This window comes from Triticum aestivum, chromosome 5D (genome assembly GCF_018294505.1).
Source record: "Triticum aestivum cultivar Chinese Spring chromosome 5D, IWGSC CS RefSeq v2.1, whole genome shotgun sequence".
In the NCBI taxonomy this organism is placed as follows: Eukaryota; Viridiplantae; Streptophyta; class Magnoliopsida; order Poales; family Poaceae; genus Triticum; species Triticum aestivum.
Window position 1 is genome coordinate 526459515 of NC_057808.1, and position 12708 is coordinate 526472222.

The 12708-nt window shown below is 48.3% G+C and overlaps 1 protein-coding gene across 1 annotated transcript; it reads right to left on the reverse strand.

Moving 5' to 3' along the window:
- Positions 1 to 10775: 10775 nt before the first annotated feature.
- Positions 10776 to 12301, reverse strand: LOC123125976 (acetylserotonin O-methyltransferase 1). Its single transcript, XM_044546404.1, has 2 exons — positions 11497 to 12301; positions 10776 to 11286 (listed from the first exon to the last, which is right to left on the reverse strand). Exons 1-2 carry the CDS (start codon positions 12277 to 12279, stop codon positions 10987 to 10989), a joined length of 1083 nt encoding a protein of 360 aa, XP_044402339.1. The 5' UTR covers positions 12280 to 12301; the 3' UTR covers positions 10776 to 10986.
- Between the last annotated feature and the right edge of the window lie 407 nt (positions 12302 to 12708).

A 12708-nucleotide genomic window follows, 5' to 3' on the forward strand; every position in this document is an offset into this window, starting at 1 on the left:
AGCGTTCGCAGATCTACCCCGCAGTGTGTCGGATGCCGCGGAGTTCTACCGGGCCGAGGAGGGGAGCTCGATGAAGAAGTTGTTCTGGTCTCAGTATACTAGGACCGAACACCCAATGCCCTTGAGCGACCAGCTGAAGCAACTGGTCGAGCTTCACAAGGCGGCCGAACAGGCCATGAAGGGTCTTGTAGTCCGGATGTGGCCTGGCGAGCCCCTGCCTGGTAGCTACTTCGGTCTGGTGAGGCGGCTTGTGAATGCCTGCCCACGATTTGAAGTCATAAAGTGGTCCGTCTGCATCGAGGGTGCACGCAGGGCTTTTGCCCGGGCGAAGGTGCACTGGGCGAAGCTGGACGCCGAAAAGTTGGAGAAGGAGGGGCCGCCGGAGGGCAAGGAGCATCGCCACCCCGAAAAGTATTATGATAGTGTCCTGAAGGGTGCTCGCCTTGTGGCGGAGGAATGTGCTAAGGATGTAATATTTGAATGAATGTACTCATGTGATCCTGTAATATGAAACGAGATCATCTGCGCTATGTAACGCTTGTTAATTTAAAATATTACCTTCTGTGCGGCCGTTTATAAAATCTGAGAGTTGGATAGTCGTCGGCTTCTGCCCCCATGTAACTAGTACTGAGGTGTTCGGGATAAACCTGAGAACTCTTTATCCCAATTTTGGGTCCTTCGAAGGAGGTGTTCAGCACAGCGAACCAGGCAATCAGACTATAAAGCTTTATCACTCTCACTTAGCCATAGAAGTCTACAATTTTAAATTTTGGCGAAGCCCCTAGTATTCGGAAGGCCGAATTTGGGGCGCTATATACGCCTAAGTCGGGCAAGGCCGACTCCTCGCCCGAAGCGGAAGAAGTCTTTAAGGACTTGGGACCTCTCGAACAGCGACCAGCTCTCGCCTCATCGTGACAGTCAGTTTTCGGCTTTCTCTACTGAGGTGCTCGTCCGGAAGAACCGGGACACAATCGCAGTAGTTCTCCCAGTGCTACCTTAGCCGATATAGCGGAACGTAAGGTAACAAAACATGGGAGCCGGGAAAACCCAACTATTGACCCAAGACATGATTCGGAGCTGATGCATATAATGCTATAAGTTCGGGGTGCTGCACTGTCGAAAGTGTTCGGACTTTTCACGCCGTGTTATGGGGTATACTGCAGCCCCTGGTGTACTGGTCGTACCAGAATGTACGGGTGCAATTTGTCGTAAAATAAGCAGACAAGGAAAAAGGAAATGCAATAATAGACTAACGCTATGCATTGTTATTTAAATAATACGTCAAAGTGTACGGATACAAGTAGTGCAATAAGCAAAAAATAGGACTATTTGACATGTCCTGTCCAAGGGCAGGCTGTGTATTGGTATGTAAAACAGGTATTCGATCGTTATGAGAGACCACCTGGGGATTCCCTTGTACGTCAGAGCGTCTTGCTTCCTTGGTATTTCCTCCCCGCAATGAGTCAACAGTTCGGAGAGGTCTTCCAGAGTGTAAGGTCCTGAAAGAGAAAAAAATGATAACGGTATACGTGCCCTGGGGCGGTTGAGCCGTATTGTGGGCCGTGCCATAGTCGTGCCTCCGCCTATGCCCATGGTATCTTGAGTGCGTAGTTATGTACGCACGGCACAAATTTCGCCGCTTGACTGGGACTATGGCGGAGGCCAAATTGCTATCCGAGCTCTGAACGTGCCTAGAGATCCTGTTGCAGGTTACTCCGGACACGCTTGAAGGTGTCCGGTGGCTTCTTCGCTGAATTGGCGGTTGGCCTCAGAAGGCTGCTTTGTACTTCTGTTGCGAGGGCCGCAATGTGCTCCTCTGTGCGAGCGAGCGTTCTATGTTTCCATTAACTGTTATAACCCCGCGCGGTCCTGGCATTTTGAGCTTGAGGTATGCATAGTGCGCTACCGCATTGAATCTAGCAAATGTTGTTTGTCCGAGTAGTGCGTGATAACCACTACGGAAGGGGATGATATCAAAGATTAACTCCTCACTTCGGAAGTTGTCCGGAGATCCGAAGACCACTTCCAGTGTGATTGAGCCCGTGCAACAGGCCTCTACACCTGGTATGACACCTTTGAAGGTGGTTTTTGTGGGTTTGATCATCGAGGGGTCTATACCCATTTTGCGCACTGTATCCTGATAGAGCAGGTTCATGCTGCTTCCACCGTCCATAAGGACTCGAGTGAGGTGAAATCCGTCAATGATGGGATCAAGAACCAATGCGGCAGAACCGCCATGACGGATACTAGTGGGGTGGTCCCGACGATCGAAAGTGATCGGACAAGAAGACCATGGGTTGAACTTTGGGGCGACTGGCTCCATCGCATAGACGTCCCTTAGTGCGCGCTTCCGTTCCCTCTTGGGAATATGGGTTGCATATATCATGTTCACTGTTTTCACTTGGGGAGGAAATTTCTTCTGTCCTCCTGTGTTCTGCGGCCGGGGCTCCTCCTCATCGTCCCTATGCAGCCCCTTTTCCTTATTTTTGGTATTCAACTTGTCGGCCTGCTTGAACACCCAGCATACTCTGTTGGTGTGATTGGCTGGCTTATCGGGGGTGCCGTGAATTTGACACGAGCGATCGAGTATGCGGTCCAAACTGGACGGGCCCAGATTTCTTCTTTTGAACGGCTTCTTCCGCTGACCAGATTTAGAGCCACTAAATCCGGCATTGACTGCCGTGTCGGTGTTATCGCCGTTGTTGCGGCGCTTGCGTCTGTTGCGACGTGGTCTGCCGTTACTATCTTTGGCATCCGAATTGGCATGATTTCTTGATGTGTTGTTGCTGCGAGCCAGCCAGCTGTCCTCGCCCGCGCAAAAGCGGGTCATGAGTGTCGTGAGGGCTGCCATACACTTCGGCTTCGCTTGGCCGAGGTGCCGGGTGAGCCACTCGTCACGGATGTTATGCTTAAATGCCGCTAAGGCCTCTGAATCCGGACAGTCGACAATTTGGTTCTTTTTAGTTAGGAACCGGGTCCAGAATTTCCTGGCCGATTCCCCTGCTACTGAGTTATATGGCTCAAGTCATCAGGGTCCGGTGGTTGCACATAAGTGCCCTAGAAGTTGTCAAGGAATGCATCTTCCAAATCCTCCCAACTGCCAACGGAGTTTGCTGGCAAGCTATTCAGCCAATGCCGAGCTGGTACTTTGAGTTTTAGTGGGAGGTACTTGATGGCATGTAGATCGTCACCGCGGGCCATGTGTATGTGGAGGAGGAAATCCTCGATCCATACCGCGGGGTCTATTGTACCATCATATGATTCAATGTTTACGGGTTTAAACCCTTCTGGGAATTCGTGATCCATTACTTCATCAGTGAAGCATAGGGGGTGTGCGGCGCCTCTGTGTCGGGCTATGTCACGACGTAGTTCATATGAGTCTTGTCTGCTGTATTCGGCCCGGCCGGATTTTCTTTTAGTGTATCCGACGTGACGATCGTCGTCACGCATTGGGGCGCGCCCCCGTGATCCGTAGATCGATCTTGTATGTCCTTCTTTGTTTTCCAATACGTATCGTAGGTCCTGCGTGTTGCCCCGGGCCTTGGTATTTTTGTTTGAATGGCGGCGGGGTGCGGGCTGGACTTCGGGCTGATGTGCCACTCTGTCTCGGCCATGAGGTGGCCGATCAGCCGCATCGTACGCTGGTAATGTAGGTTTTAATTCTTCTTCCTCGAGTTGGGGTAGCAACCTGCGCTTTGGGTAACTCTTGGTTGGGCGTTCGAGTTCGTATTCCTCGGCCGCCAGGACCTCAGTCCATCTATCCGCTAGGAGATCTTGATCAGCCCGAAGCTATTGTTGCTTTTTCTTCAGGCTATTTGTTGTCGCTATAAGCCGGCGCTTGAAGCGCTCCTGCTCGATGGGATCCTCAAGCACGATAAATTCTTCGTCGCCGAGGCTCACCTCGTCTTCGGAGAGAGGCATGTAATTGTCATCCTCTGATTCTCCATCTGCTGCATGTTCCTGAGGGCTAGCTTGTTCATCCTCCTGCTCAAGGCATGGCTGGAGGGGATTGTCTTCGTCTTTGGCACTATCCAGAGCTTTATTGTCTCTTGTGTCGGTATCGCTGCTTTTGCTATGCCGTGACTTAGAGCAGCGCTGCTGACGCTGGTGCTTGGATTGCTTCTTGGAGGGATTATCCTCCGTTGCCTTATCGCCATCGCCTTCTTTGGGGTTGTCCACCATGTATATATCATATGATTAGGTGGCAGTCCAGCGCCCTGTGGGCGGTGGTTCCTGTTCGTCTCCTGCATCGTCGTCCATACCATCGATGTCTTCAGAGCCGAAATCGAGCATGTCGGTTAAATCATCGACAGTGGCTATTAAGTGGGTGGTGGGTGGGGAACGAATTTCTTCGTCGTCCGCTTCCCGCTCGAGCCGGACATATTTCGGCCAAGGGCCTCCTGACAAGGAGAGAGACCTTAGGGAATTTAGCACATCGCCAAAGGGCGAGTGCTGAAAGATATCCGCGGAGATAAACTCCATGATCGGCGCCCAATCAGATTTGATAGGCCTGGACGCACGCGGTTCGGAGCCTGTGGCCGGGGACAAATCCAAGGATCCGGCGACACAGGTCTCATAGGAGGTGAAGTCAGTATTCGGCTCTATCTCCACTGAGTGTGCGGCCTCCGAGGCGGGGTCCATCCACCCGTCCTTGGATGGCGCAATCGGCTCCAGATCTAGGGCCGGAGTAGCCACAGGTGTGATCTCCTGAACACCGTCTGACGGCAGAGCTAAGTCGTGCTCGTCGTGACTGTGCGGCGCACCTGACATGGGCTCGAATCCGTCAAAGATCAAGTCTCCGCGGATGTCGGTAGTATAGTTTAAGCTTCCAAACCTGACCTGACGGCCAGGGGCGTAGCTTTCGATCTGCTATAGATGGCCAAGCGAGTTGGCCCGCAGTACGAAGCCGCCGAATACGAAGATTTGTCCGGGGAGAAAAACCTCACCCTGGATCGCATCGTTGTTGATGATCAAAGGAGCCGTCAAGCCTAATGGTGACGGCACAGTGGATCTCTCAATGAAAGCCCCAATGTCGGTGTCAAAACCGGCGGATCTCGGGTAGGGGCTCCCGAACTGTGCATCTAAGGCGGATGGTAACAGGAGGCGGGGGACACAATGTTTACCCAGGTTCGGGCCCTCTCGATGGAGGTAATACCCTACTTCCTGCTTGATTGATCTTGATGATGTGAGTATTACAAGAGTTGATCTACCACGAGATCGTAGAGGCTAAACCCTAGAAGCTAGCCTATGATTACGATTGTTGTTGTCCTACGGACTAAACCCTCCGGTTTATATAGACACCGGAGGGGGCTAGGGTTACACAGAGTCGGTTACAAGGGAGGAGATCTACATATTCGTATTGCCCAGCTTGCCTTCCACGCAAAGGAGAGTCCCATCCAGACACGGGACGAAGTCTTGAGTCTTGTATCTTCATAGTCCAACAGTCCGGCAGAGGTATATAGTCCGGCTGTCCGAGGACCCCCTAATCCAGGACTCCCTTAGCGAGCTTCCACGCAGAACGCTGCTGCTACACTTGTATAGCAGCAGCGCGGGCGCGCACGCGCTGCTGCTATGGGTTAGCTGTAGTGCCCTATTAGTAGCGCCGGTGCCCGCGCTACTGGTAGGCCAAAAACCGGCGCTGCTGCTAGGCTTTTCCCTAGTAGTGGACCCTCTACCCTAATTCCCAACCCTCGACCCCCTCATGTCACGTTTGTCTAGTGTCAAAGGATTCAACGGAACCATGTCTTCATCATTAGGCGAAAGTAACAGGCATAGGATGGTACGAAGCTCTCCAAAGTTATTTTGGAATGGAATCCCAGAGAGGATAATTCGCTTTTTGGTACAAAGTTCAGCAAGACCCTTCCGAATATCGCTATTTGGAAGGCCTTTTCTGAAATTAGTACCAAAAGGCGAATTATCCTATCCGGGACTCCGTTCCAAAATAACTTTGGAGAACTTCGTACCATCATGCCCCGGTTACTTCCGGCTAATGATGAAGCCATGGATTTCTTTAATACTTTGACACAAGGCAACCTCTCGACCCCTTGGCGTTCCTCGACCCTCGACCCCTCGATGACCCTCGACCCTCGACCCCTCGACGACCCTCGACCCTCGAACCCTTGGCGGCCCTCGACCCCTCGGTGACCCTCGACCCTCTACCCTAGTTCTCGACCCTCGATCCCTCGGCGATCCTCAACACCCTAAATCTATTTTTTCTTCTTCTCCTCTATTCCTTTTCTTCTCCTCTTTTTCTTCTTCTTCCTCTTCTTATATTTTTCCTCTTCTTCCTCTCCTCTTCTTCTCTTCTTTTTCTCCTTCTTTCTATTCTTATATTTTTCTCCTCTTCTTCTCTTTTTCTCCCCTTTTTCCTCTCCTTCTTTTTCTTCTCTTGTTCCTTCTTCCTAGATAAAACTTTTCTAAAAATCTAACTTTTGCCGCTCATGTCGAAGTTATCGGGGAGGGGGTATATCGACCCCCCCTTCATGTCGAAGTTATCGGGGAGGGGGTATATCGACCCCCTCCCTGATATGAACAAAAAATTAATCTAATAAATCTAATAAAAAATTAATCTAATAAAAAACATGCTCTGAACATACATACAACCACATACATACATATATACGTTATATACATATGAACAAAAATTCAATCTAATAAAAATAAAAAAATAGGGACGGGGCGGCGGGCGGCTTAGAGCGGGGGCGGCTGGCGACGGCGACGGCGACGGCGACGGCGACGGCGACGGCGACGGCGACGCCGACGGCCACGACAGGGGCGGCGAGGGCGTCGGCGCCCGGGGGTGGGCCGCGGGCAGGGGCTCGGGCGCGGGGCAGGGGCCAGCGTGGCGACGGCGTGGTCCGGGGCAGGGGCAGCGAGACGACGGGCGCGGGCGACGGCGACGGCGGGGACGACCGCGGGCGTCGGCAACGATGCGCGCGAGCGACAGCGACAACGACGAGGAGCAGGGCGTCGGCGTCGGGGCAGAGGGAGGCTTCGGCTTCTGGAAAAATGAGAAACTGCTGAAAATTTCCAAAGTGTTGGCTTATATAGCCAGCCCTTTAGTCCTGGTTGGTGCCACCAACCGGGACCAATGCCCCCCTGTAGTCCCGGTTGGTGCCACCAACCGGGACCAAAGGTCTCTTTTCAGTAGCCCAAAGGGCGGGAAGCAGAGGCCTTTGGTCCCGGTTGGTGGCATCAACCGGGACTAAAGAGGGGCATTGGTCCCGGTTGGTGCCACCAACCGGGACCAAAGGCACCCTTCGTCCTGGTTGGTGCCACCAACCGGGACCAAAGGCCTTGTCCTGCCCGCGCACAAATGTTTAGTCCGACCTTGCTAGTTGAGAGGAGCTCGGAGTGGTTTATAAGCCCCACTGCGGTTGCCCTCTCGAGCTCCTCTCAAATGCAGGCTTACTGGGCCTAATCACACACTATGCTGCCTGTGGGCCTACTGGGCCTCCTGCGGGCCTGAATCCTGGCCCATGGTTGGGTTTCTAGTCGTATTCAGGCCGTGGTGGCCTAGTAGGTGGCATTTTTTTCCAAGTATTTTTGTTTTATTTTTTGCTTTATTTATTTTGTTTTGTTTCTACTTATTTATTTTATTAATGTTTGTTTTATTTTATTTTGTTTCTACTTGTTTATTTTATTTTATTTTTTGCTTTTTTATTTATTTTACGAAAATTCTTTTTGCTTATAATGTTTTGAACAGAAAATACTTTGATAATTTTAGTTGCATAAATTTTATATAATTTTAGTTTCAATAATACTAGAGGTTTATAAAAGCTTTCTAGTTGATTCCTTTTTGCTATTAGAGTTTCATTAAAGTTTTTCTAGTTCATTCTTTTTTTATTAGAGTTTCATTAAAGTTTTCTAGTTCATTCTTTTTTTATTAGAGTTTCATTAAAGTTTTCTAGTTCATTCTTTTAGTTTATTATTTTTTCTATTAGAGTTTCATAAAAGTTTTCTAGATCATTCTTTTTTATATTAGTTCATTATTTGAGCAAAATGACCCTGAAATTGAAAAGCACTTCAGATGAACTCTGAAGAGGTTGAAAATTGGCATGGTATCATCATTTCACCCATATAGCATGTGCTAAAAACTTGAGAGTGTTACGACAAAAACTAGGTGCACTTCGTGTACAAAACGGACAATCTGTTTCGAAGTATTAGGGTTTCAGACGAAAACTCATCTGTTTACAAAGGGATTTCATTTTTTTGAACTTATTTGAACTCCAGACTTTTTGTGTGTTCAAAATGAACCATTCAAAGCCACATCATCAATTTTCAACCCTTTCTGACTTCATTTGTTATTTTTCATGTACTTACTAATTTTTTAAGCTGAATGACCCAGAAATTGAAAAGCACTTCAGATGAACTCTAAAGAGGTTGAAAATTGGCATGGTACCATCATTTCACCCACATAGCATCTGCTAAAAAGTTGAGAGGGTTACGGCAAAAACTGGATGCACTTCGTGTACAAAATGGACAATCTCTTTCGAAGTATAAGGGTTTCGCACGAAAACTTATCTGTTTACAAAGGGACTTTTTTTGAACTTATTAGAACTCCAGACTTTTTGTGTGTTCAAAATGAACCATTCAAAGCCACATCATCAATTTTCAACCCTTTCTGACTTCATCTGTTATTTTCATGCATTTACTAATTTTTTTGAGCTAAATGACCCTGAAATTGAAAAGCACTTCAAATGAACTCTCAAGAGGTTGAAAATTGGCATGGTATCATCATTTCACCGACATAGCATGTGCTAAAAAGTTGAGAGGGTTACGGCAAAAACAGGATGCACTTCGTGTACAAAATGGACAATCTATTTCGAAGTATCCGAGTTTCATACGGAAACTCGTCTGTTACAAAATGCATTTCATTTCTTCACATGTAACTGCAGTGATATTCTAGATCAAAGACATCATCATAATAGTTGTGGAGAGAAAGTCTTCACTTTTTCTTCGCTTGTGTCCTTTGCTTATTGCGCCGTAACCATGAATATTCTTCATCGCTTGACAGGGTGCTTGGGTCAGCCTTGACTTTGAAGGGAGGAATTTCATGAAACTTTTCATAATCTTCGGACATGTCTGTCTTGCCCTCCAGTCCCACGATGTCTCTTTTTCCTGAAATAACTATGTGGCGCTTTGGCTCATCGTATGATGTATTCGCTTCCTTATCTTTTCTTTTTCTCGGTTTGGTAGACATGTCCTTCACATAGAAAAATGCGCCACATCATTGGCTAGGACGAACGGTTCGTCTGTGTACCCAAGATCGTTCAAATCCACTGTTGTCATTCCGTACTGTGGGTCTACGTGTACCCCGCCTCCTGACAGATTGACCCATTTGCACTTAAACAAAGGGACCTTAAAATCATACGGTCCAATTAATTTACGAGAATTATGTTGGAAGTTTTGGCAAGAGAGAAATATTGGTTGGTGCACAACCTAGGTAAAAAGTGTTATCCATTTAATAGAAAAGGAATATTTAAATTGAATAAAGATTGTGGTCGAGCTAGGATGGAATCGACAAGACCTGGATAAAAATTTAAAAGCTTTGATTCACTTGGGAAAGAAAAAATTTCCCGAGCTTTTCAGTCCATAGAGCCATTCAAATTGAAATCCAATTTAAACTTCCAACAAATTTTCAAAGGAGTTTTTGAAAAGAGAAGTTTCAAAAACCAAGGTGTTTTAGACGGACATAACCAGACGGATGAAACAAACACAACTCCACCCCGACTCTGGCCGGAAACAGGACTAGTCGGACGGCAGTAGGAATGGGCCGAAGTCAAAAAACGAGCACGTTCCTTATGCCTACCTTAATAGGCCAAAAAGACGTCGGCTCCACAACGTGTCGAAAGCGCAGGCAACAGCCAGGTGTTGGGTGGGATAGCCGGGTGGGGTCCAAGAAACGAGCATGAGCACGCACATCCGGGCAAACCCAGGTAAGACGGCTGCCTCTAGCCGGTGGCCCAAACATCGGATGCCCCTGGACAAGCGAACGAAACAACACACGCGGGTGAAGGGCAACAGGGGCCGGTGGCAGATGGCAGCCGGCCAACATCAAACATCCGAGCAGCCCTCTCCGACCACCCAGCTCCCAGCCATCACCTCGAGCCGTCGGGAACACATACGCACACTCGGGCAGGTTCCATGCACGGGCGCGCCAGCTGGCGCGAGCGAACAAGGCCGTCCAGGAGCAAGCGATGCTAAGAATCTGTCCCAACTCCCCCATCATGCCCGGAGCAACGCGTGTGTTGGCGCACGCGGGCGCGATGCAAAGCTACCACAGAAAGGTGGCCACGGTGGCACCCACGCATCAGGCGTCGTGGACCCCCAAGGAAAATAGGTCGGGTGTGAAGCATCTGTGAAGATCAATGCGGGGCCAATGAGGCACGAACGACGCGCCCGATGCAGGCGAACCACCTCAGTGCAGAATGTAGAGGCTGACAGGCGGACCCGGCCTCTCCGTCGCGTGGGTAGCCCGCAAGAAGGTGCACGTGGGTGAGACAAAAACACCAAAGGAGGGTGGCCTCGGCCGCTCCCGCATCCCACTGTCATGAACCCCCATGGCAAATTGGCCCGGTGCGGTGGTGGCCGTGGCGATCGAACGGCCACAAGCCCACCAGGGAGCCAGCTGCGGGAAGCCGAGGTGAAACAGGCGGTGTGGAAGGCCTAGGCCCCCAGCAGGGGGTCCTGTAGCGTTCTTTATAGGAGTAATTCTCATAAAATAAATATAGATCGGTCTGCTGATTGTAGTTTATGCATAAACACTGCTGGAACAGATTCTAATAACCTGCTGCATATATTTGCTATGTAGTAAGAGAGCTAATTTATTGGTCACAACGCTCACACCTCGCAAAAATTACAATAAGGTAGTACACTATTCACCACACTAGGCTAAAGGCATGCAGCCAGAAAAGCACACATGTTATTCATGCCAGTTTATTAATACACAATATACCGATTACCGCGTAGTTTTTCATCGAGTGTTCAAGGGTAGAGCTCAATAACAGATCTAACTCCCAGCACTGATAGAATTTTGTAATTGCTGAACCCAGCTTCCATAAATATCTTCTTCCACTCAAATTCCTCTCGCTCAATCCCCTCAGCACCCATGATAAAGAGATCATAGAAAACCTGTGTCTCTCTTGTTACAATGTCATCTGGCCCAGATCCAACCACCATATCAACGATTATCACCTTTCCACCAGCATCTCTGGGAGGGATAGCTTCCTTGCAATTCTTCAGTAGCTTGACACAGTCTTCATCACACCAATCGTGAAAAATGCACTAAGATTCACAGCAGAAAAAAAAAGTTACCATTAGTCGCTATAATATTTGAAATTATAGTTTTATCACAAGAAATTTAGGTAGGTTAATTTATTGGTTCAATTAGTATGTATAAGAGGCTAAATGCACACTTTATGAGTTAGACAATATATTCTCAAATGAGGACGTGATGTATGCCAAGGGAACAAAAAAAAAACCTAAAGAGTTTACCTTCAGGAAAAGAGCATCCGCCGGTGGAATGTACTTAAACATATCGCCAGAAATAAATGACACATGGGCATCACTGGGAGCTCCAGCAACCACATGAGGGAGATCCAACACAGTGCATTTCATCTGGGGGAACGACATAGCAATTGCCCTAGCAGCTCCACCGTGTCCTCCCGCAACATCAATAAGTGAGTTTATGCCAAGAAATACATCACCACACTCCCTCAAGAGGATATTGATGAAAAAGTTACTATCAGAAACCATCGCGTTATTGATTTGCTCGTTGCAAGCATTGTTCTGGTCAGCCATCTCCCAAACGTTAAGGCCGTGAGCCTTTTTGAACAGGGACGTGGAATGCTCATCTAGGAACCATGAGTGCATGCCGAAAAAGGGTGTAATGGCAGTTGAATCAAGGAACAAAGACAGAATGGGAAATAGGTTTGATTTAACTTCATCGCTGACGAGGAGGCACGTGCTTGGGGTAAGTCCATACACAGCCTCCTTGTTGTCTCCCGAGGCTGAGTCATGGACAACAAAGATGCCTGATACGGTGAGTACACGCATGAGTCGCCCTAAGGGGGGAAGCTTAGACGGATGGATCCCTGTCTTTGTGGCCAGCTCAGAAAGAGTCATAGCCCCACCATGGTGTTGGATGGTGTTAGGGATTTGCAGTTCCATTGCACATTTGAGTGCCATGGACTTGACAAATCCCAATGAATGGTGCCAAAGGTCAACTTGAGCCTCGAGCAAATCCTGAGAACTCTGCTTGCCTTGGGTGGGCGCCATTTTTTATGAGCTTGCTTGCTTTGGATATAGCTGGAATGTAGACATGCCGGGTAGTCTATATATACACCATGTCAACCTGCTATGGCACAAGGTAGGGCCATTGGGTAGTCAGTCATTTAAGGGTGGTAAGACGTTTAAAAGTCAGGATTCTGTCAAGGCATTTTGAGATGAACTTTACAATGCATCGATTAGTAATGATATACAATTTGCTTATAGCAGAAAAATTAGTGTCAGTGATAGCTATTGAGCCTATTTACTCAGGTACACCTAACTCGTTCAAATCAAATGTTTGCGCACAAAAAATATCTTCATGTATAGCTCCACTCTGTTTTCAAATATTTCAGTTGAGTCACATCTTTCAGATCTAAATACTTGTGCTACTCTCAAATCTGTTCAATTAGACAACGGGAGTTTACTTTCGGCCACAAC